The sequence below is a fragment of the Acartia tonsa genome, chromosome 2 (assembly GCF_053477335.1).
Source record: "Acartia tonsa isolate MP-2025a chromosome 2, ASM5347733v1, whole genome shotgun sequence".
Taxonomy (NCBI): domain Eukaryota; kingdom Metazoa; phylum Arthropoda; class Copepoda; order Calanoida; family Acartiidae; genus Acartia; species Acartia tonsa.
In genome coordinates this window covers 43,681,507-43,706,452 of record NC_137261.1, presented here as the reverse complement: position 1 = coordinate 43,706,452, position 24,946 = coordinate 43,681,507, and the positions used below count along the sequence as shown (strand labels likewise).

General features: G+C 31.4%; 3 protein-coding genes across 5 annotated transcripts in view; 1 reads left to right on the top strand and 2 right to left on the bottom strand.

The window, feature by feature from the left end:
* Positions 1–6,723, top strand: part of LOC145311919 (short transient receptor potential channel 1-like) — a 61,150-nt gene extending 54,427 nt beyond the window's left edge. For 2 of the 3 annotated variants that reach the window (XM_080150964.1, XM_080150963.1), the window contains exons 30-33: positions 387–471; positions 1,567–1,662; positions 2,121–2,152; positions 3,929–5,928. In XM_080150964.1, coding sequence (XP_080007090.1) covers positions 387–471; positions 1,567–1,662; positions 2,121–2,152; positions 3,929–4,077 — 362 coding nt within the window. In that variant the 3' untranslated portion in view covers positions 4,078–5,928. Of the gene's footprint in view, positions 1–386; positions 472–1,566; positions 1,663–2,120; positions 2,153–3,928; positions 5,929–5,951 lie in introns of those variants that run through there. The other variant, XM_080150966.1, reaches the window with a different exon arrangement.
* Positions 6,724–7,475: 752 nt separating this feature from the next.
* LOC145312814 (uncharacterized) lies at positions 7,476–10,799 on the bottom strand. The gene is made up of 6 exons (XM_080152052.1): positions 10,689–10,799; positions 10,184–10,276; positions 9,633–9,788; positions 8,955–9,040; positions 8,476–8,524; positions 7,476–7,563 (listed from the first exon to the last, which is right to left on the bottom strand). The coding sequence occupies exons 2-6, from the start codon at positions 10,247–10,249 to the stop codon at positions 7,510–7,512; spliced, it is 411 nt and encodes a 136-aa protein (XP_080008178.1). The 5' UTR covers positions 10,250–10,276; positions 10,689–10,799; the 3' UTR covers positions 7,476–7,509.
* A 283-nt stretch (positions 10,800–11,082) lies between these two features.
* Positions 11,083–24,366, bottom strand: LOC145312571 (uncharacterized). The gene is made up of 5 exons (XM_080151826.1): positions 24,248–24,366; positions 23,179–23,254; positions 22,812–22,918; positions 11,626–11,709; positions 11,083–11,122 (listed from the first exon to the last, which is right to left on the bottom strand). The coding sequence occupies exons 1-5, from the start codon at positions 24,325–24,327 to the stop codon at positions 11,083–11,085; spliced, it is 387 nt and encodes a 128-aa protein (XP_080007952.1). The 5' UTR covers positions 24,328–24,366.
* Positions 24,367–24,946: the final 580 nt, after the last annotated feature.

Genomic DNA, 24,946 nt, shown 5'->3' with positions numbered 1-24,946 from the left:
GACATGGATCTTGAAGTAATTAAGCAGACCGTTTTGTACATGTTAAAAATTGGAAGATTTCATTAAATAAAAGTATTCGCAAATATACTTAGTAAATAACTAGACAACTACTTGGATCCCCCTGTTAGGTAACTTTTTCGTCTGCTAGCAAATTGCTTTCTGCTCTTTTGTGGCGACTTGGTTGTGTTAATATTCCCGACGGTATTGGCTTATTATTAAAGATCCAATTGAAAGTCAGTGCAGGGTCCTCGGAGTGGGGACATACAATTATTTAACCCCTTCCCCCTCTATTGTTTTACTTAAATTCTTTAACATTTGTCTACTTAACAGATACTATTTTTACACTTCAAACTTAAGCAAAAAATTTACTTAAATATTTTTTTTAGTGAGTGTGGTGCTATTGAGAATCCTCATTGTCATGATGACAATTACTTATAGAAAAATATACGACAACTTGGACACTCAGTGGAAGTAAGCATTCTTTTTAACTCGCGGCAATAGAGTCAATTAGCTGTTTAGAGTCTGCACAATATCATATCATACTAGAGATTTAAAAATAGTACCTACTGCTGCAATAGTGAGAATAGGGTGAATGCCTTATCCCAGGTGCAACCCATTACCATGCACAAATGGACTTCCAGACAAAGGTCGTACAGTCAAAGGGTTGGTTGTCTATTGTATGTTACTTAACCTAATATCCTTGGGTGTTAGAGTATCACATCCCAATTTAAGCTGTTTTTTCTCTGGGAAATCACTTTTAAATCCAAGGAGAATCCAGCCCCTACAAGGTGAGGTACGCATTCTTTTAAGTGTTGTTTGAACAACTTCTATTTAACTATATTCTGTCCGTATGTCTTTCAATCAGAATATTCTTTATAAGACAGTTTTTAAAAATCTAAATTTTCTTTAAAGCCAATCTTTATATTGGTGTGATCACAATATAACCTACATAACCTAACCTGACATAAAATTTAAACACAAATTAATGAAAAACACCCCCCGCACTTATTTAAATAAATTTGTAAATAATGAGGTTTTCTGTGCTCGACTAGGCATATAATTTTACCCACCTCCATGCATTTACCTAACTATAATATATCTGTCTAGATATGCGAGGCTTTATAACATGATCCAGTCTTTGACCTGGACTCACTTCTCCCACCTCCATTCATATACCTAACTGTAATATATTGTTTAGGTATGCGAGGCTGTACAACATAATCCAGTTCTTTGACCAGGACTCACTGCTCCCACCTCTATTCATATACTTAACTATAATATATTGTCTAGGTATGCGAGGCTGTACCACATAATCCAGTTTTTTGACCAGGACTCACTGCTCCCACCTCCATTCATATACCTAACTATAAAATATTGTATAGGTATGCGAGGCTGTACCACATAATCCAGTTCTTTAACCAGGATTTACTGCTCCCACCTCCATTCATATACCTAACTATAATATATTGTCTAGGTATGCGAGGCTGTACAACATAATCCAGTTCTTTGACCAGGACTCACTGCTCCCACCTCCATTCATATACCTAACTATTTATATTTGTCTAGGTATGCGAGGCTGTACAACATAATCCAGTTCTTTGACCAGGACTCACTGCTCCCACCTCCATTTACCTTCCTAACTCTAATCATGCACTGTGTCAGGCAAATGTTATACATTTTATTGCCAAACAAATTCTTAAATTGTAAAATTTAATCATAAACTTATGACTTTTATCTATTTGGTTTATTTGGAAGAATATTTTAATTCCTAATAGTGTCAATGTAGTGGCCAGACCTAACTATATGCTAGCTGCCCTCCCTCTAAAAAAATAAATGTATACTACCTATATGCTATTTTTTAAAACAACTTAAGACTAAAGATGCAAAGAAATTATAAATGATTCTTTCCTCTAATACTGAAATTAACAAAACTTTATCAGCTTAAAGTAAGAATTAGCTAGAAAACAGTTATTATTAAACTGCATAAGAAAGTTTGTTTAAAAAAGGAAATGATTCAATACTATTGTACTTTTTATTTGCTTGAACCATTAAATGAATGGAACATTTTGTAAAAAGTTTTTTTTTTATCTAATTGGCAATGAAATCTGTATTCTCTTTAGGTTCTTTGCCAAATCAAAGTGTATGAAAAAAGGTACGCTTTTTTTGTATTTTTCATAATTATGTTATTATTTTTTTATGAAAACCTGATGAAAACCATAAGTAAAATCTATGTGTTTTATGGGGGTTATACTTTTTTTTGTGGGTAGGGGGACGATAATATCGAGCGCTTATATCGGTGAAAATATTTTACCCCCTAAAACATTTTTTATCATGTGAATAATATTTATAAGTGGGTGGAATTATTTTGGTGAGGGTAAAGAGATAGATCTTTGGTGTGATAGGTCAAAAAATTTACTGATGTAAAAACAGGGGCTTTGGACCATATTTCCGGCCCATACAGGCGTATAAAATGGTTGAAAATCAACGTATAGGTGATCTTAATGGCATAGTTACTTATAAACAGACCAATGGAAAAACATCCTAATAATATTCCTTTAGAAATAGTGTATAAAATAATTTTGCTCTTTTCTTTAAAAAATGTTTTAAATATTATAATAGTTATAATATTATAACGCATCGTAATATAGACATATTTCCAAGGATATTGAAAAAAAAATATAAGATTAATTCTAGTTTGGTTAGCCTCGAATGTCCGAATGCCTTGTCCGGCAAAATTGGCATTAATTTTGTGATTTTTATTTTAACATGCATGGAAATTTGTCTACAATACTATGTTTACATGATTTTTCCGTATGGCTAAGAACCGGTTCTAATCCCGCGGATTTGAAGCCATACTGGAAAATACTTTTCCATTTCATTGAGATAAAGAGGTGTATAGTTATAAAAGACTATTGGAAAAATATATTGAAATTATATGATAAATACTGGTACATCACAAACACAAGAAAAATTTACTTATTTATTATTACAGCACCAAAAATCTCCTTGCTCTTTGCAGTTTTATTATCTGATTTAAACATTGTAAATGTATAACAATTTTCTATTGTGATATCATACACTTGCAAGCTTTCGCGTAATTGATAGACCACCATGATAAATACATTTTCTCAATAGTAGTAAACGCTCAATGTAAATAGATATCCTTTACTATATATAAGAAAAATTATATTTATTTTTTCTTATCACAGTTTTTAAAATTATCTTTTTGAAATAAGACATTACAAGAACATGAAATGTTTCAATGAATTATAAATTTCAAAACTTTAATACCCATAGGTCCATTTTAATTGTATTTAAACTGCGTGGTTTGGAAGTCATCTTTCTTGTTTAATTAATAATAACATCAATGAAAAAATGTGAAGAAAATGATATACAATACTTCTGATAAAACGAGCCTTTTATTATATTACAAAAGAATAATTTTTGCATTACTGATACTCTTATCTCTATATGATTTGGTATTGTACTTGTACTTTTCTTTAAATAAATTCTTTTACAGTCGTTAAATTCATGATTGTAAAAGAACTGCCCCGAGACGTATAAGAAGCTTTCTGAGATATTTTTTTTGCAAATATGTAATAAATAAAAGATATGGAGATGGACACACGACCATGGCTTAACACCTAGCGCATCCGCCCGTCTTCGGGGAGGTGATGGATTTCATCCTCAATACAACGTCATAACCAAAGACGTTAAAAATGGTTCTTACTGCTGCTATTTCTAATGCGCAACATTAATGGTTATAGAAGAGGGAATTTCTTGACCCAAAACAGGCGCAACACATCATGTTAGGACTTCCAGACAATGGTCGTGCCATCAAAGAGTTTATCAAAGTCTAATACCCCGGGAGTTTGGAGCCAAGGTGTTCCACGAGGTTTGTAAAATGTACATGTCATTGGTAATTCAGGTAAACTTGAGAACAACTACAACGCGAGGAACCAGTGCAGACAGATCGACATCGAGTACAACACCCTCATATTCAGCTTCTTGGACAACGTGAAGCCGAAGCCGGACAAACCAAAAAGTATTAAAAGACACTCCATTGACGTGACATGATTTTATTTTATTCCTCATACAAAACAGTTTAAGAGATATGGCACCAGGGGAATGCTTATTTATCACTTCGTTTTATAGACAGATTTCCGCGGATATTAAAATTAAAAATTTAAAAAAAATTTCCTTAGCAGCTTTAGGCCTAGGCTAACACAAAAATTTCATTGGCGAAAAATCGATGAAATAATCATTTTCTCTGGTGCTACATATCCTATACATTACATATTCTTTATCCCTGGCTTTCCATTTAACAGGGAGGGAGGGGATATGGGACTCTAAATGATACTGGTAAAACAGACTAACATTTACAAAAGAATCAAGATTGGCATCTTTAGAAAAACCCATTATAAGTTTTAGAAGGGCTCGGCACTGCATCGTAAATATAAACACAGTCATGTCGCTACAAAGGTCCCCACCACTAGGGCCAGGTAGTTGTCTCAGTTAAACACCAAAAGTTATACCTTTTTTTTGGCGTAGCTGCTTATTGTTGATTGCAGCTGATGTGGTTGAATTTACGACTTTGAACCTAAACTTTTGGCAGCTTATAAATGCTGGACTGGCGTTAACATCCACAAAAAATAATGAATTTGCAGTTTGACGGTTGCCGTGCCCTTGTTTGAAACCTATTTTTTGTTGTTGATAATTTAAAGCTACCAATCTGTTTCCTTTGACTAATATTAAATTTACATGAAGACAAAATCATGTTAAATTTTCAATCTAACTGTTGATGTGATAATTTAGTAAAAGATTGAAAATTTTACATTAAATATTTATTACCCATAAATTTAATGACCTCACCTAAATAATATGACTATTTTAAAACAAGGACATTAAATTAAGTGAAAAATAAATAGCCTAATCAAGAAGAATTATTTATTCATTAATTTAAATGCTTAAGTATTTTATAATAATTCTTTTTTGACTATGGTTTATTCTAATTAACCAATGCTTGCTAATTACATAAAACATAAATTTGCTCAATTGCATAACTATTAGAATTGTGCACATGAAAACATTTTCTTTTCTTTAAAATTTCTGCAGTTATAAAAATAAAAAAATAAAAGATTAAAGCTAGTTGTGTTAACCCCGAGAGGCTGAAGGCCCGGCTAACAAAACTGGTAATGCTGCTTTTTTTGTTTTTGATTTTTTTGCATTTAATTTATTATAATTAGATTAATTTATTGTGTATACATACAGTGATAGATCAATGAAAGAACAAGAACTTTAAATTTTCCCAAGAGATTGAACCAAACATAATTAAAGTCTTTCTTTTTTAAGTTTGGGAATAGTTATTTATCGCATTGCACAAAAGACAGGTTTTTGCGGATATTATAATAAAAGATTATAAGATTACCGGTTCTAATCCAACGGATATTATTTGTTTTCAAAGCTATACTGGAAAAATTTAATTACCATTGACCTACTCCTGTATTTATAGTTATATGTTAGATAGTTTTCTTTTTTTCACTCAAAATTTTAAGTTTGCTTTTTTTTATTATTTATTAAGTTTTTCGTAGTTATATACTTTTATGTTTCATTTGGATTGCACGTTTCTTTGTTAGATTTTTTATGCAAATAATATGACTTATTATTTGCAACACATTATTTTGCTCTTGTATATTTTTTAAAATCTTGTATATATCATAATAGCATTTTGCACAATTAATAAGATTTTAGCTAACCTGCCTTTAAAAAGACCAATTAGGCAAATTTTACTTTCCAAGTCACAAATTATTTAATGTAATATTCTATTTTTTTATCTATGTATTAAAGAATAACATATATTTAAATGATTTGTGACTGCCTTTACATTTGATTTTAGAAATAACAATTTTTACGAAAAAGCGAATAAACTAAGACGACATTTTTATGTTTAGGTGAAAAGAAGAAGTGAAATTAGAACTTTAATTCCACTCACTCATCATCCCATCATCATTATTTATCATCACAATGTCATCATTAGATGTAGCTATTTATATATTAATAATAATGTATGAAAAAGTGTACAAAACTTATCATTTTTAGATCCAGGGGAAAGGGATAGATCAGTATTAGGAAATAAGGCCTATAGTTCCCCAATCTTAAAGAAAGATCATCTTATTTTAAATAATCTCTTCCCCTAACCCTCCACAAAGTATGATATTTGCTGTAAATAAATGAGGAAAAGAATGATTTATCGTCTAATGACACATCCCTTTTTCCCTGCCCGATTTTGTGTTTTTATTCAGCAATTTTAAGATTTAAGAAATATCTTTTTCGATAATTCTACTTTTTTACTTAATCATCTATGTATTTTTAAAATTAATTATGTTGATTTTAATTTTTGTAAATCTTCATATTTAGAACAATTTACATAACTTTAGGTGTAAATATAACAATGTTAATAATTCTAATTTAGAATTAATTTTTAGATTTATTATTATTATTTATTAAAGTTCATTTATGTTGAAAAACAGTATTACGTCGATTTATTTGATACATTTTAAAAAATCAATTTGTAAATAAAATATTTTATTGAAGTATTATTAAATGAATTATATAAATATTTATATTATGTAATTAGATCATTATTATGTAAATAATAAATTAATAATATAATCTAAATAATTGAAAATATTTATCTTGAAATAAATTGATAATATATGCTTATTATACTGTTATTTGATTAATTTTCATGCTCAGGATTCTTGAAGGATAAGACAACCGAAGATAAATTGATGATAACCAGAATTACCACTTTTTAAAGATTAAACTATTTTTAATCAAATAATCAAGATTTAAAAGTAAGAAGCGAAGTTTGTATGTTAATAAGTCTATACGAACACTAGTCCCTAAAGCTGTATATTATTTTTTCTTATTCGTTGGCTTACTATTTTTTGGGACTTTTAATAAATATTAGTTCGTTGGCTGTTAAGTTAAGTGTCCAAACGTTTCAACTAATAAATTTAATCTAAAGAAGGGATAATTTTGTGTATCATCATTGGTGAGGTACATCAATTTATCGGCTATTGTAGGTCCCTGCCATTCCAATATGTTTATAACAAAGAAACTGATCAAGAATACAGTATTTGTGTAGCCTGATCTCATAGACGTCCAAGGGGGGGTTCAAGTGGCGATTACCCCCCCCCCCCCTCCCAATTTTTTTTTCATTTTACCCCCCCCCCCCCATTCAAAAATTTACCCCAAGCTTCGCGCGCCATTTTACCCCCCCCCCCCCCCAAAAAAAAAATTAAAAAGCCTGGACGTCTATGCCTACTCTACTACACCCTGTACTTTCACTTTTCAACACTTAACATAATCTTAATTGCTGTCTTTAAATAATATATTTGTTACTGTAATTTAATTTAATTTAATTTTTATTTTTAAAACTAAAAAAAGCAAGTTTTAGATACTCTATATTTGTTTTTTTTTAAATATTAAATGTACACAAAGTAATTATCCCATCAAATACTTTAAAGGATCTTCAAATTTCATTCTCCATTGCCTAGCCTAAAAACATTTATAATACGAAAAAATATTAGAGTAAAACACTAGAGTGGGAAGGGTTTAATTAACTGTATTTCCCCTTCCCATAGACCCTGTGCCGACTTTTAATTGGGTCTTTGAAAATCAACGAATGGCGTCGGGAATATTAACGCAGCCATGTTGCTACAAAAGAGCAGAAAACAATCAGACTAAAAGGGTTTATAACAGTTGTCTGGTTATACATCTATACTATAAAATTAATAACAAAACAAACCATAACACAATGTAGAAAAACCAAATAAAATAGCAAGGAACATTATAATTTTCAAAAATTCTTTTAATTTTTAATATTCGCAATATCAGTCTATTAAACACAATGGTGGTGATACTGTTCTTTATTATGACCAAATGTATATATAGGAAATGGTAATATTTATTATTTAAGAACAATTTGACTTAATAAGCACATTTGACTAAAGGGTGTCATATAATTTTAAATAAAATATGCAAAAAAAATAACCCACTTTATTTTAACCTTTGTGCATTTTTTTTATAGTTATGTGTACTCAATAAACCATGCTCAATCTAATAGTAAAAGAATTTTGAACATCGGCTTGATTTAAAAAAAAATTAATTGATTAAAATATATTAACCCAAATTTTTAATATAAAAATTAATTATCTGAGGCAGGCCTGGGATTTATAGTTTTCTTATAGTTTTGCAAGGCTATCCTTGCAAATATTAAAATAGTTATCTAGTTATTTCATAGACAGCTTTCCGCGGATATGAAAATGAAAAATTTTAGGATTTAAACCAGTTAACAAGAATAGTATTAATTTCCATATTCGTGGAAATTTATCTGTAATACGATACTATACATGAAACGATTCTAATCCAGCGGATTTGAATCGGAAAATTTATTTATTATGGTTATACCTGCCAACTATCGCTTCCATATCGAATAGCTGATAATTTTACACCTTCACTAAAAATAAAAAGTTTTAAAATTACCATCCTATTATATAAATTTGTAAGGGCTTTTTGTCTGAAGCTTATGATCTCAATAGCTACTGATCTGATTGGGTCCTCTATATTAGGTTAGCTTTATTTAGGCCCTGTGATGCTTTTAAATTTTCACTCATTAGCCTAAATCAAAATAGCCTAAAACTATCCTGTGGCCTATGTGAAGCTTTCCTATAAATGAGAACTAAATTAGTTCAGTGATTATTGAAATCTTAAGCTTGAAAATGAACAAATATTTTCAGGTAATTTAAAGATATTACTGATGAATTACAATTGAATTATTATGTCACTTTGCAATGAAATTAACATCCTCGTTTTCTATAAATAAAGACCAGAAGCAAAAATAAATGTCGTTATCCTTATAATAAAGTGTACTGATTGCAATTCGTCACCTGGCAATGAAATTTAGATCCTTGTCTTCTCCAAGAATAAGCGACAGGTGCCAAACTATTTCTGCCACTTCCAGTTGATGGATTACCTGTAATTTAGTAATATGCTTTTTAGGTTTAATACTAATAACTAGATAATGCAGACCAGGAATCTAAGGGCTCTGTATTCAAAGGGGTATAGAATGGGCAGAAAAAGTAGCCTTAAACCATCCTAAGGCTTAAATCAAAAAAAAAATATCTTAAATGAAGATTCCCTAAAAAGAAAAAAGAAAACTGTTCAGTTGTATATGATATCCTAAGTTTCAGACAAAAAAGCCTTACAACTTTATATTATAGAATTGATGGTTCGAAAAAAAGTTGTTGTCATGAGCCGTAATCAGCAAATTTATTTCAATCGAATTTGCTAAAAATTTGCATATATTTGTTAGCGTAAAACTTGTTCTGTAACAAAAGGGAAGTGGGTAAGAAGAGGGGGGGGGGTAGTGGGTTGTAAGAAAATTTTCACCTAGAATTCTTTGATTTTAGAGCTCCGCTTTTATAGATCTTGTCATTCTTGTTGTAAGTATGTTTATTTGTATTCTTGATATAATCAACTTCAATAATAAATTTTTGACAGAAAGAAAAAACAATCAGCAATTCTCAAAAACATTTCTAATTTAAAAAAAACTGATAAAATTATACCTTATTACCAAGAAGTTGTACAAGATGAAACCATCGTTTAGACAACTTTAGGAGATGATTCAAATTTTCAGTAGTACTGCCATCATCCATGGAAAGATTGAATTCTGTTTGTGAGATATTAAATGCTTCTGTTCTTAGAATATCCTCTTCTGTTATCTAAAAGGTTTAATTTAGAGAAATTCTTCCACTGATGAAAATCAGTTTGACCCTAATCATTAACGCAGAATATAATCATTATTTAGACAATATGGAATGTTTGGATAAAATAATTACAAAATAATATTAATACAAAATGGATCTACAGGCATAATCACCTAATATGACGTATAGTATACACCTTAGACATAGATATAGTGAAGAATTTACTACAAACTAACCTGATGTTCATCCATATCACAGGCTTCACAGCTGCAAGTAAACCTACCATACCAAGGACATACTGACCAGCATAGAGACCAACTAACCTGATGATCATCCATATCACAGGCTTCACAGCTGCAAGTAAACCTACCATAACAAGGACATATTGACCAGCATAGAGACCAACTGACCTGATGTTCATCCATATCACAGGCTTCACAGCTGCAGGTGAATCCATACCCTTTCTGTAATAACATTCTTCTTTCATCGTGTGTTATACGACCCTATAATAAATATTATTATAATTAATAATTACCCACTTTTTAACAATGCTCTTATAAGAAATATATAAATGTTTGTTTCAGCTGAAAATAATTCCATAATTATTCTTTAACAATGGGTTCTTCTTTTGTTCTTGTTTCTGGATTTTAGAAAATCCAAACATGAGTTGAAAAAGGTGTCTGTTGTTATTCAATTTTAAAATAGGGTACTTTTCTATCTGTCCTGTTTAGGTTTTAGGATATTTTCCTGACTTTGAAACCACTGTTGTGGGAGTTAAGGATCACATGCAGCTTTTTGGAACATTTTGTTGATTTGAATTCTACTAAACAAATTACAACTTTTTAAAAGAAAAAAATCAATGTTAATAATGTTCCTATTTTTTAAAAGAAGCTACCTTATATTGAAGCTACATACCTGAGCTGTTATATCTAGGTAGCAACTGGTTAACTCTTCTCCTTCATAAATATCCCTGACAGCTCTTAAATCTTCACACCCGAGCTTCTCGTTCCAGCTAAATTCTGTGTTTGGTCTTTAAAGAGTGTTAACTGATTTATAAATGTAATTAGGCTATCCCCCCTCCTTCATTGGAGACTAGGGGCGAATTAACCAGTTTTATTATATATTAAAGGAACATTAATATTCAGAATAAATCTACAAATCTATTTTTATTGATTTAATAAATTATATTATCAATTGAGAAGGGTACACGAGATATTGTCAGAACAAGTTCATAATAAAAAATTATGAAGTTTTTCTAAAATTGTCACTGATAAAGTATGTTTTTTTAAAATATTAATTTTAATGTATATTATTTTCGATTATTAACATTCCTGCAACTATGATTTACTCTGAAATATAAAAACAGTATTAAAAATATCGCTTTCCGCGGATATTGAAATGAAAATTTATAGAATTAATTCCAGTTTTGTTATCCCCGAGAGGCCGATTTTTATGGTATTAATAATAAGATTTTTTTCGTTTTTTGATTCGTAAAAAACTGGCTGTAATACAATACAATAATGATATTTTAGGGTTCCAGGACAAACGCAGGAGTCCCTAACATCGGAGTGGACAAACGCAGGAGTGTTAAAATATTAATTTAATTAAGTATTTCTATACAGATTACGTTAGGTTAAGATATGAATATACAAATAAACCCCCCGCAGGGGTTAGGCATTTAAAAACCTATAAGTTGGTCTAAAATAGGTTAGGTTAAGTGTTCACTCCTGTGTTTGTCCACTCCGACATTTGGGACTTCTGCATTTGTCCTAGGGCCTATTTTAGTACTTTTTATGGTTTAATCCAGCGCGTATATTAGACGGTTTCGAAGCCATACTAGAAACATTCTTACTTGGCTAAAGTTGGTAGCATGGCAGTTGGAAATTGTGTTGTAGATCCTTGTCCAATACTGTAACAATTTGTGAAGTAAATTCCTCTGAATTAAATAAAATAGCGTTAAACCATCCCTAGCTACTTTAAAATAGTCTGAAGCCAACCAGGCCCCATGGGGTGAAGTCTAACTGTGTTTGATTTAATTAATCATACAAGCATATATAATACCTTCAACCGTCATTCTCATATGTACTCTTTTTATATTCCTCTACAATACTCTATTTTGTATAAACGTTATTTCATTTTTGTGTCGGTATGTATTTCTTGTATTCCCCGGCAAGTTCGAACCCATTAATCCCTTTTTCCTTACACCAGAATTCCCCAGAGAATGAGTGTGTTACGCGGCATTCCTAACTATCTCCGCGCGTGGCTTGTAAACGAACAAAAGAGACGCGCACTTTTCCTTTGATAAGTCCCACGTGAGGAGCTACGTGAATGAAAATAATGTATTGCTTGAATATACATGCGCTCTGATGTGTGGAAGATCTCAAATAAGCCTTCCTGCTTAGTTTGACATCATATGTGGTAAGAATTTATCTTTTAATTCTTGAAAATAAGCGTAGAATGGTACAATTTTACGAAGAAATTTAAATCATTAATTTTTCAGCAAATAGACCATTTAACTGCTAAGTTTTGATATAGAATATTTACTTTTATATTATTGATTATTTTATTCTAAAATTATCAATTTCTGATGCGATTTAATATGATTCGTGCCAATTTTAAGTTTTTTAGAAAATTCATATTTTTTATTAAATTGAAATCACGCAACCTCGATGTTACAAAATAATAACAATTAATTTTATGTAATTAATTCTTATATTTTTGTTTTAGACTTACTGTTTTCATGGTAATAAATACACATTCGTAAACTTCACTATGTTGGTCATTCGGAGGGCTTCGAGATAAGATTTTGAGAACGGCTAGGCATTGCGTTCCGAAACAATGAAAACAAGACAGAACAGATGCATCTAAGAAGAATCTGTGAAGTTTTGTGAATGTGTTGGTTGTGATACCTTACCACACATTATTATAGTCATAATCAGTACAGTTAACTTTAGTGACAATCATGGGTCCTAAAAAGAATAAAGGTGATCAATTGAGTAAGCGGCTGCGTCCAGCCGTTGATGCCCTAACCAGTGAGCTAAGTAGAGTGATGAAGTTGGTCAGTGATACTTCAGAACTTGATGTTAGACATCTCACTAAGGAGTCAATCCTTGTCCACGACAAGTTCGAAACGTTCGACAGCATCATGGGCGGTTTTAGCAAGCTTGGTTTGAGAATCCAAGAGCTTGATGAGTTTAGTGACATTTATTCTGATATAGTTACTGTGCAAAAAGACTATAGTGCCTTGAAGGATGCTCTTGATGCTATAGAAGAGCTTAGTGACATTCAAAGTGTTGTTGATGTAGTTGGTGATAATTTGCCTAATCATCAGGCTGAATTATATGATCGATGCTTGAAGATTGTGAAAGTTATTAAAGGGTCATATTTTCCCTTGCCCGATCCAATTATAAACACTTTGTCTGCTTTGATGAAACAATTGGCTGAGGTTAAGCTTGAACCTATGAAGCCGGATCAGTAATATTTGACATAAAATCACTTCACATAAATTCATTTCACATAAAACATTTGACATAAAGTATCATTTGACATAAACTCACTTCACATAAAGGTACACTTTACATAAAAACGTTTCACATAAACTCATTTCACATAAAGGTACATTTGACATTAAGGTACATTTGGCATAAAGGTACATTTGACATAAAGGTACACTTGGCATAAAGGTACACTTGGCATAAAGGTACACTTGGCATAAAGGTACACTTCACATAAAGGTACATTTGACATAAAGGTACATTTCACATAAAGGTACATTTCACATAAAGGTACATATGATATAAAGGTACACTTTACATAAAGTTACATTTCACATAAAGGTACACTTCACATAAAGATACATTTCACATAAGATACATTTCACATAAAACCATTTCTCATAAAGGTATATTTGGCATAAAGATACACTTCACATAAAAAAATGTATATTTTACATATGGGTAAACTACACAAAAAAAACGTTTCACACAAAGGTACATTTCACATAAAGGTACATTTCACATAAAGGTACATTTCACATAAAGGTACATTTGACATAAAGGCACATTTCCCATAAAAGTACATTTGAAATAAAGGTACATTTCTCATATAAACATTTGACATATATTTTACAAAAAAACGTTTCATATAAAGTTATATTTAACATAAAGGTACATTTCACATAAAGATACATTTCCCATAAAAACATTTCACATAAAGGTATATTTAACATAAAGGTACATTTAAAATAAAGGTACACTTGACATAAAGATACATTTAACATAAAAGTACTCTTCAAATGAAAATAAAATTGACATAAAGGTACATTTCATATAAAACTACACTTCGCATAAAATCATGTTTTTTTCTTCAAAATATTTTCAATGAAAAAAAATCTTACAAATTTAAGAATGAAAATTTACTTTAATCATTAAGTTTTATGTTGGTACCCAGAGTTTTATACTGGTACCCAAAGTTTTATACTGGTACCCAAAGTTTTTTACTGGTACCCAAAGTTTTTTACTGGTACCCAAAAAATTCATACTTGTACCCAAAGTTTTATACTGGTACTCAAAGTTTCATACTGGTATCCAAAGTTTTGTACTGGTATCCAGTTTTGTACTGGTACCCAAAGTTTTATACTGTTACCCAAAGTTATATACTGGTTTCCAAAGTTTTATACTGGTACCCAAAGTTTTATACTGGTACCCAAAGTTTTTACTGGTACCCAAAGTTTTTACTGGTACCCAAAGTTTTATACTGGTACCCAAAGTTTATACTGTTACCCAAAGTTATATACTGGTTTCCAAAGTTTTATACTGATACCCAAAGTTTTATACTAGTACCCAAAGTTTTTACTGGTACCCAAAGTTTTATACTGGTACCCATGAAAAATGTTTTCATGACAAATTTATGTGAAATGTATCTTTATGTGAAACGTTTTTATGTGAAAAATTCTTTAATGAGAAAATTTTTTAAACCTTTGTGAAATGTACCTTTATGTCAAATGTACCTTAGTGTGAAACACTTTTATGTAAAGTGTTTTGTACTGGTACCCAAAGTTTTATCCTGTATCCAAAATTTTATTCTAGTACCCAAAGTTTTATACTGGTACCCAAAGTTTTTACTGGTACCCAAAGTTTTATACTGGTACCCATAGTTTTTACTGGTACCCAAAGTTTTTACTGGTACTCAAAGTTTTATACTGGTACCCATGACAATTGTTTTCATGACAAATTTATTTGAAATGTATCTTTATGTGAAACGTTTTTATGTGAAAAATTTTTTAATGAGAAAATTATTTATGTGAAATGTATCTTTATGTGAAATATACCTTTATGTGAAGTGTACCTTTATGTGAAATGTACCTTTATGTGAAATGTACCTTTATGCCAAGTGTACCTTTATGTCAAATGTACCTTTATGTCAAACGTACCTTTATGTCAAATGTACCTTTATATCATATGTACCTTTATGTCAAATGTACCTTTATCACGCTTCGTTTTTTATTAAATGAATAAGTTGGGGTACAATGTTTGGCACTTTCGATATAAGTAAATGATAATAAAAAACCCATAGAATGCGATAATAACTTCAGAAAAATCGAAGAAAATAGTTTTCATAATTAATTAACGTTTTTAAGTTTTTCTTCAAAAAGTTTAGATAAGATGCCTTTAAAAGTCGTCTATGATTTTGTCAGGGATAAAAATGTAACTTTAAAATAAGAATTACAACATATTTTTTCAATTAGTACAAAGTAAAATTTTGAACATTTTATTGATCAGTATATTTTTTAAAATGTGAAGTAGAAACCTGAATATTTTATCATGAAAATTGTGTTATGATTTGATTGTCTGCTAGATTACAAGAAAAAAGATACTGACAGTACTTGTTGGTTCTTTAAAAAAAAATTAGGTAGATTACTTTCAGAACCCCTCTTTTTGCAACGTTATTTCAATAGAACAGAGCCGTAGTCTTAGTGTTCTCAATATCTAGACAGCCAACCATTGTTTTAGAATTGTTCAATTTTTTTAACTTCTGATAAAAACAGAATTAATGGTATTTTTGTAAATATTATACCTCCAAGAAATGGCTATACTTCCCAATCATATGTTGTGTGATATTTAAGAGGAATTATTTTGATATAATGTCATTAAAACATTCGTTGAAAAAAGTGCTATTCTAGCTTATACTTCACATTTTAATGTGTATGATAATTCAAATTAAAGATAATGAAGATTTATATTATATTTAATTGTTAAAATTATAAAGAAAAACCTGGAAACAGTAAAAAACTGACTTTATTTTATTGACGTAGGGAAAATTTTGTCAAATATTTGAATATAAAAACAATATAAAACAAAATAAATTATTTTTAATATAGTCACAAAAAGGCTTAATGAGTTTAGGAAATATTTCATTCACTAATCATGTCATTTAAACTCTATTTCACAGAATACAGTGTAAAAAGATGTTCTCGTTTTAATTTTAAGTAATTTCAAATGCATTTTAATACCTTTTAATGATTTATTTTTTGAAACATCTTTTTATAAAATGTTATTGATTTTTGAAGTTATATGTTAGAATGTTTTTAAATTTTGTTAACATTTTGTTTTAAATGTAGAAAATTGGTAATTCTAAACATTCAAAAAATGATTTTATTAAATTTTCATCACTTAAATTGCATGTTTGATGAAATTTTCAACTGATAATTCAAGAAAAATCGTTTAAGTTTTATTATATTTTACTTTGAATTGTTAAAAAAATATATTATTGTCAAAAAAGGAGAAGTTATGTTTTCTTCAAAAAAAGACCTAAAACATGAAAATTAACACGTGTAATGAGAATTTTTTTCCTTCAGGTTTAATTTTAAGTAATTATTGATATTTTTTGTAAAAAGGATTTTATATAAAAAGTTTTAAAACTCGAGTTATGTAGTGGTTCTAAAAAAGGTTGCGAATTTATGCAATTTTCTTGCAAAAAAAATTTTCTAGGATTTTAAAAATAGCAAAGGGTGTTATTAGACGTACTTACAGATACAATTGCTAAGTCATTTTGGCCAAACACTAAAATAAAGTTTTGACATCTGAGGGTCCAACCGTGTTATGTGAAACGTTTTTATGTGAAGTGTACCTTTATGGCAAATGTACCTTTATGTCAAATGTTTTTATGTCAAATGTACCTTTATGTGAAGTGATTTTATGTCAAATGTTTTATGTCAAATGAATTTATGGCAAATGATATTATGTCAAATATTACTGATCCTATGAAGCCACCCACGACGACGGCGGGTGCCACAGCAGCATCGCCATTTGTGTCACCGTTTGGCACACCACATTTCGCCACCGGTTCTATGTTCACGCCAGGATATATGAATCGTGTTGACGAGCGTCTTCTCCCCTCTTTCGACGGCCAGGAAGCATCCTACGTAAGTTTTAAGGACAATTTTAAAAAGCTTACTGTAGGACAGGACCCGTCGTATTTGCAGTTATTGTTGAGCAGTGAGAAGGTCTGTAAAAATAAAGAGCTGAGACTCCAATTAACTCAGATTCAATCGCATGAATCTCAGTGGGCTTACCTTGACTCGCGTTTCAAGTCTAAGACACGTCAAATGCTCTGCCTTTTCAACCAATGGGAGAAAAAGTCTAAACCGTCGGACTCCAACCAGATTGTGACTGTGTTAGCAGAGTTCGGTGGTGCAGTTAGCCAACTGGAGCAGCTGACTAAAGATGATGAAGATGATGAGGTTACCACCAGTCAGTGGTTGACCGTGATCCTTCTGGAGATGTTATCCAAGAAGTTACCTCGAGACTTTCAAGATAAGCTTAATTTGGCATTGGGCTCAATGGACGTCCCAAATGTGCCAAAGTTGATGCAGATTATCGAGGAACAGAGGGGCGCTATTTTAATGCGGTGCTCAACTGATATGGACACCCCCTCTAAGAAGAAGGGTAATCCTGCGGCAGCAGCTACCGCCGTAGGTAAACCTGGTAAATCTAAGATGAAGCAGTCATGTTTTGTTAATGGCTGTAATGATATGCACTTACTTTACAAGTGCCCAAAATTTCATGACCTGTCAGTGCCAGACAGGAAGAGTTTTGTGGAGAGTGCTGGATGCTGTTGGCTTTGTTTGCAGAAAGGGCATAAATCTGTGGATTGCCCGAAGGCAGATGTAAAAGGCGGATGCAAAGTGGACAATTGTGGTCAGACCCATAACAACCTTCTACATGAGAGTGTTGATATGGCTGCCGCCGTCTATGAAGCACATACTTCCCCTGAGGCGAACCTAATGTTAATGTTACAACAATTAGACGTCGTTGATATTAATCGCCAGAAGGTCCCAGTGTCCGCCATGTGGGACACTGGTTCAACTATCCCAATGGTAACCCAGTCACTTGTTAATAAACTTCAGTTACCTTTTACTGGACGTTCAGCAAGAATTTCTCTAGCTGATGGTGAAGTTAAATGTCTCCCGACGGTCAAGCTATGTTTAGTTGATCGACACAAGAATTATCACATGTTAGAACCTGTGGTAGTGCCTCTCATTGGTCCTAAAGAGGCGATGTGCTCCATGAATCCTGTGGAGGCAGCTGTTTTGTTTGATATGAAACCTGAAGATTTTACTTTGGTTAATGGGCAGGTGGATTTGCTCATTGGGCACCTGCGCCCGTCGATGTTTCCCTACTCTGAACGCTCAGTAGGAGAAACCATGCTTTACTCCAGCCTGTTTGGATCTGGATATTTTGCTGTTAGTGCTAATGGATTAGCAAAGAGTAGGTATGTTGTCTGCTCAGATTTCGAGTTGGAAAGTGAAGCTATAGGGTTTTTAAAACCAGAAAGCTCAGATGTTCAGCCGCAGCCGACTGTTGGTGCTGCTTGTGATGCTATTGATGAACCTGTTGGTTCTGCTTGTAACGCTGCTGATGAACCTTTTGGTTCTGCTAGTGCTGCAGCCGTTGACAACATGGCTACGGCGGGTGTTGCCGTGGCTATTACTGATAATGATGTTAGTTATGCTGCAGTTAATCCTGATGATATTGGTGACGATACTGTAGCCGTTGATAACATTGTTACGGCGGGTGTTGAGCCGATGAATGATTCGGTTCCAGCTGGACAAGAGCCGACTGGAGTTTCGGTTCCGGCTGGACAAGAGCCGATCAGAGTTTCGGTTCCAGCTGGACAAGAGCCGACAGGAGTTTCGGTTCCAGCTGGGCAAGAGCCGATAAGAAATTCGGTCCCGGCCGGACAAGAGCCGACGGGAGTTTCGGTTCCGGCCGGACAAAAGCCGGTAGATGATTCTAAGTTTTATGACAGCCACACTTTTTTAATTACATACCTAGGTGCTGTTGTAAATCAAGAATCGACTTGGTTGCTGCCAAGCTTGCCGCCCGACACAGGGTAAGAGGCCTGCAGTATGGCGGGTGGAAATATGGCGGGTGTTGCCGCCAGAAAGTCATTGAAAATTTTCAAACCACACATATCTAATCTACAACATAAACTATTTATGTGTGAAAATGATCTTTAAAGAAAAAATATTACAAGTTATATGTTGAGCTTGTGAAAGGAACCTAAATGGGTTCTGTAAAGAATAAGTATTCATTATTCAACTAATTTTATTGTTCATGCCTAAGCACAAAAATTCTACAAAACTGTTTAGACTTTTAAAGCAGATTTTAAAAGATTTTGTTTCTTTAAGTATGATTTTGAAAAGCAAAAGTTCGTGTGTATTAAATACCAAATGATTTTTGCAGATTTTAAATTGAGAAAAATAGATTTTTTTACAAATTATTTTTCGAGGTATTTTTTTTATGGTTCACGTTTACTTAAAAAATGTTATTTCTCAGATCCTCATATGAAATAATGCATTAAAGTAAAGAACACAACATGTAATATTATTATGATAATGTTTAAAATATTCCTCGTTATTATTTTAAAAGATTATCGCAAAAAATCAAGATATTTGTTTAAATTTGTAAGCAAATCAAAGATTTTCTTTCATTCCGGAGGCAGAGATTTTTAACAATTCATGTACAAAAGTTTTTCTTTCACTCCGGGAGCTGGGATTCCTATTAATCCACGCGTAAAGATTTTTTTGTTCATTCCGAGAGCAGAGATTCGTAGTAATATTCGTACCTAGCGATTTCGGACAATTTTAAACCTTGAGAAAATACTTTTAGCAATTATTTTCCTAGGTACATATATTTTTCGTTCATGTTTAAGCATTTATAATAATGAACACGATGTATGGTATTATTAAAATATTGATTATTATTTTATGTGAATGTCACAGAATTAATTTAAGATAAACTATGCATATTTTAAATTAACTCTACCTTCATTTTTATCGCATATATTAAAATTGAAGCAGTATTTTTTAAAAAAGAAATTACCCATTTCTTAAGATTTATAAGTAACGCAATTTTTGATACAATTTCGTTTAAACTTTCAAATCGATGCAAGATTTTTTTCATTTGAAATGCAAACTTAAGTTTTCATACGTTTTCGCAAGTTCTTTCAATGATTTAAGTCTTTCCGAGACCTGGGATTTTTTTCGAGGAAAATTTCCTAGGTACCTATACAGATATAAACATTTTTATCCTTGTTGGATTGAAATTTGATATGATAAGAAATTAATAAAATGAGATTTTTACATCATTTAAATATTTCTTTATGATTTATTACAATCACATAAATAATTTAATATTACATGCATATTAAAATTATTACTATTTACCTTTGAACTGATGTATCTAAAGAAAAAATGCAGATTTTTTTCGCAATGAATTAAGTAGATTCTTTGATTTTCGTAGAATTTAGCTTAATAAGACCGCTTTACGACGTACCTAAGCTCTGTTTCCTCGGCCAGGCCCGACGCAAAACGGCAAAACTAAAGCATAAAATATTTTATTTTGATTAATTTGCTTTGATTGATGAATTTAAAAGTTTCTTTGAATTATTTCATGATTCTTTTTATTTTTGATTTGAATTAAACATCACTAATTATGTTTGTTTCAGTTGATGCAGCCCTGCGCCAGAAATCCTGTTAGAAATTATGCAGTATCAAAAGTTGTGATGGAAAGTCATAACGTCCAACAGGATAGCTGGAACATGGCATTTATTATTATTTGATGGACATTGTTAGTTTGTATCTTGAGGGATTCATTCTAACTGAGGCCAAATTGCCTTTAATTATGACTGTATGAATATGTATATATTGCTTTCTTCTTAAAACAGAGAGAAATTGAAGATTCAGCATTTCAGAAAAGTTCTTTTCTTACATTGAGCTTTTGTTTTATTTTAGTAAATTTAATTTGCATATTTCAATTGCAATTTTAATTTTACGCAATTCTGATTCACGAAGATTTAAAATTATGAAATTTTAATTTTCCAAAGTTTGATGATTTTTTTACAGTCATATTTTATTTAGATTTAAGTATCTATTTTATTAAAACATGTTTAGATTTAAGGATCTTACTTATCTTATCTGAAAATGTTTAGATGTAAGCAAGTTATTTTTCTGTCGGAGAAAAATTCTAATTAATGAGAAGTTTTTATGCAATTTTACTTTTCTTTTCTAGCAAAAAGATTTAGTAGAAGAAATGTTATTATTTAATCTTTCTTTCTTTTGATGAAAAAAGTTTGAGTTGATTATTTAATTATCGATGCGATTTTTAGTATAAAAATCATTTACCTATTTTATTATGTAGGTACCTAATTGAAGTTTAGGTACTAATGATTATTAATTCATGTATTCGCAATTACATGGTCTGTAATTCTAATTTTATTTGAGATTATGAGGCCATGATATAATGAGATGTGTGAGTGGTAAATGTGCAATTCATGAATGTTGAATGCTTTTCCCATTCCTTATTCCTGTCCTTATGTGGTAGCTGAGGCGGTTTGAGTTGTTGTGGTATTTGTAAGTTTCCATAACCAATTTTAGGCCTTATGGCCATGACATTTTAAACTCTTGTAATTTATGCGTTATGAGATTATGATTTCGTGGACACTGTCTGCACGCATGTTGCAAAGATGAGGTATTGTGTTCGATTCCCAGTGAATAGACGGGTGTGTGTCGGTATGTATTTCTTGTATTCCCCGGCAAGTTCGAACCCATTAATTCCTTTTTCCTTACACCAGAATTCCCCAGAGAATGAGTGTGTTACGCGGCATTCCTAACTATCTCCGCGCGTGGCTTGTAAACGAACAAAAGAGACGCGCACTTTTCCTTTGATAAGTCCCACGTGAGGAGCTACGTGAATGAAAATAATGTATTGCTTGAATATACATGCGCTCTGATGTGTGGAAGATCTCAAATAAGCCTTCCTGCTTAGTTTGACATCATATGTGGTAAGAATTTATCTTTTAATTCTTGAAAATAAGCGTAGAATGGTACAATTTTACGAAGAAATTTAAATCATTAATTTTTCAGCAAATAGACCATTTAACTGCTAAGTTTTGATATACGAATATTTACTTTTATATTATTGATTATTTTATTCTAAAATTATCAATTTCTGATGCGATTTAATATGATTCGTGCCAATTTTAAGTTTTTTAGAAAATTCATATTTTTTATTAAATTGAAATCACGCAACCTCGATGTTACAAAATAATAACAATTAATTTTATGTAATTAATTCTTATATTTTGTTTTAGACTTACTGTTTTCATGGTAATAAATACACATTCGTAAACTTCACTATGTTGGTCATTCGGAGGGCTTCGAGATAAGATTTCGAGAACGGCTAGGCATTGCGTTCCGAAACAATTTTAGAATTTTCTCTTAGTAAGTCAAAAAGTATAGATATTGCATGCATATTCGGAAATAAAAAAATATAGAATTAACTCAATTTATAATTGCCCTGGAGGACTTAAGGCCGGGGCTACAAAATATAACAAGACTAAGATTTTTATTCCCAAACCCTGCGGGGCTTCAGCGTATCAACTATAACCCATCCTCATTAGATATAATTAAGTTTTGAATATAGTAGAATATAATTTAACAGAATGGATGATTGGTCATAACACTTATGAATTTACCTGGCTGTTTTTCTGCCATCTTTAGTTTTTGAATCAGCAAGACTCCAGAAGACAATGGATTCAGTAAAGTCCAATTGGGATACTTGAAATTCCAGATATGCGTCCAACTTAATATTTTAATAATATTGCCAGTATGGCTTCCAAACCGGTGGATTAGTACCTGTTCTCAGCCATACTGAAAATCATGTATAGCATCGAATTACAGAAAATTTTCCACGAATGCTGAAAAAAAATCATAATGTTGATACCTGTCTAACAAAACTGGAAGAGTAGAACCCAATCGGTAGGTAGCTAAGATCGTAAGCTTCAGACGGACAGATAGACAAACATTGTTCTACTTCGTATTATAGATAAATAAAAAATCCACCTCATAATGTACGTCAGGTGGTACTATGAACAAAGGTTTGTCTTGCAGAATAAGGGAGCCCTTCTTTATGTCACATCTAAATACAAAACGACATAAGTACTTTGCTGATTTTCTTGTTTTCCAGTGTAGTCTGTAGAAAACGATTTTTAGTAGCGAAGCTACTCTATAATTCACAATGTCCGTCTGTCCGTCCGTCCGTCCGTCTGTCCGTAATTAATGAATTGGGGGAAACGTGATTTTCTCGGCTCCTATAAAAAGTAGAAAGCTGAAACTTTTTGACAACATTCTCATTATTAAGGAGCACAATTAACTATAAGACATCAATGGCGGTCGGACTGCTTTTTAGCAGGTTTTAGGCTATTGTTATATTTTTCAAATTTTCCCCATATCTTTGGTGTTTATGGTCCGATTTTCGAAATTTTTTCAGTTAAAGATATCATAATTAAATTTCCCGTCGTTTGAAAAAAAACAACGATGACGGTCAGACTGCCTTTTTGCAGATTTTTGGCTATTTTTATATTTTTTACATTTTTCTCCATATCTTTGGTGTTTATGGTCCGATTTTCGAAATTTTTTTGCATTAACAGTTTCAAAATATTTTTTCCCATTGTTATGTGCATCTAGTATATAATTTACTTTAACCGTCTTCATCATACAAAATAAAACAAGGTTTTGTGTTTATTTCTCCAATAAATCTATTCTTGATTTAATAAATACACTTTAAATCTACTTGTACGTATTCCCATCCACAATTTTTTGTGCTTCGCTACTTATGGATTTTGTCATCCTTATTTGAAAATTTTAGCTCTTGCTGTTTAATCGTTGAGGTAAAGTGACAATAGAGAATTCTATCTGCTACAGCAAGTAATTTTACATAAAAAGTTAGAATGTTTATTGTTTAATCAGATTTATAGTGGTAGAAATTTAATCTACTATTCTGTATTAAAGGTATAAAATTTTTAATTCTGCATAAGTTTCAACCTCCTTAATGTTATATAATATTTATTTTCATTTCATTATCATTGAAAGTTTATGCCGTAATTGCAAGTAGATATACTTGTATTCTTACTTTGCAACAATTCCCTCGTCTTTACCGGTAATTGGTTCAACCCTCCACAGTTCTCCGCAGGTATATGCGTCCATTTTCATAAATTTAAAACTTAATGAGATGAAATGTCCCTATCTGAAAAAGCTAATTTTGTCCGTCCTGTTAGCTCTTTTCGTTAATTTAGGCATGTTAGAATTGTCTTATCGATTTCAAACTTTACATGGTTATTCATTCAGTCATTAGGTAGGATTTAGAAAGTGTAGCAACTCTATAATCGTTAACAGAATGTCCGTACGTCTATTTTAAATATGTTGATTTTTAACTTTTTTAACAGCAAATTTTTATGTGGTATAATTATCCGATTGATCTGATTTTGGTATACTGATTCCTAGAATAACAAAGTACAATGTTATAAGCGGAGCACCTCTATAATTAAGTCCTAAAATTGTAAGTATATCCTTAAACATTATCCTTTATTTAAGCACTTAAAAAAAATAATTCAAATTGTGTTTCGACTTGTATACATTTATATTCTAATTATTCAGTTCTGACACTCTACAAGTGTTATTGTTCGCTTGGCCTACCAATTCAGAGCTTCGGTTTAATGAATGTTGTCATCCTTGTTTTAAGTACTTTTTGGTAAGAAGCTACAGAAACAATTTTGGGATTATGGAAAGAAAACGAAGTAGCGTTTTGTCGTATTTTCACAGTAGATTTCCT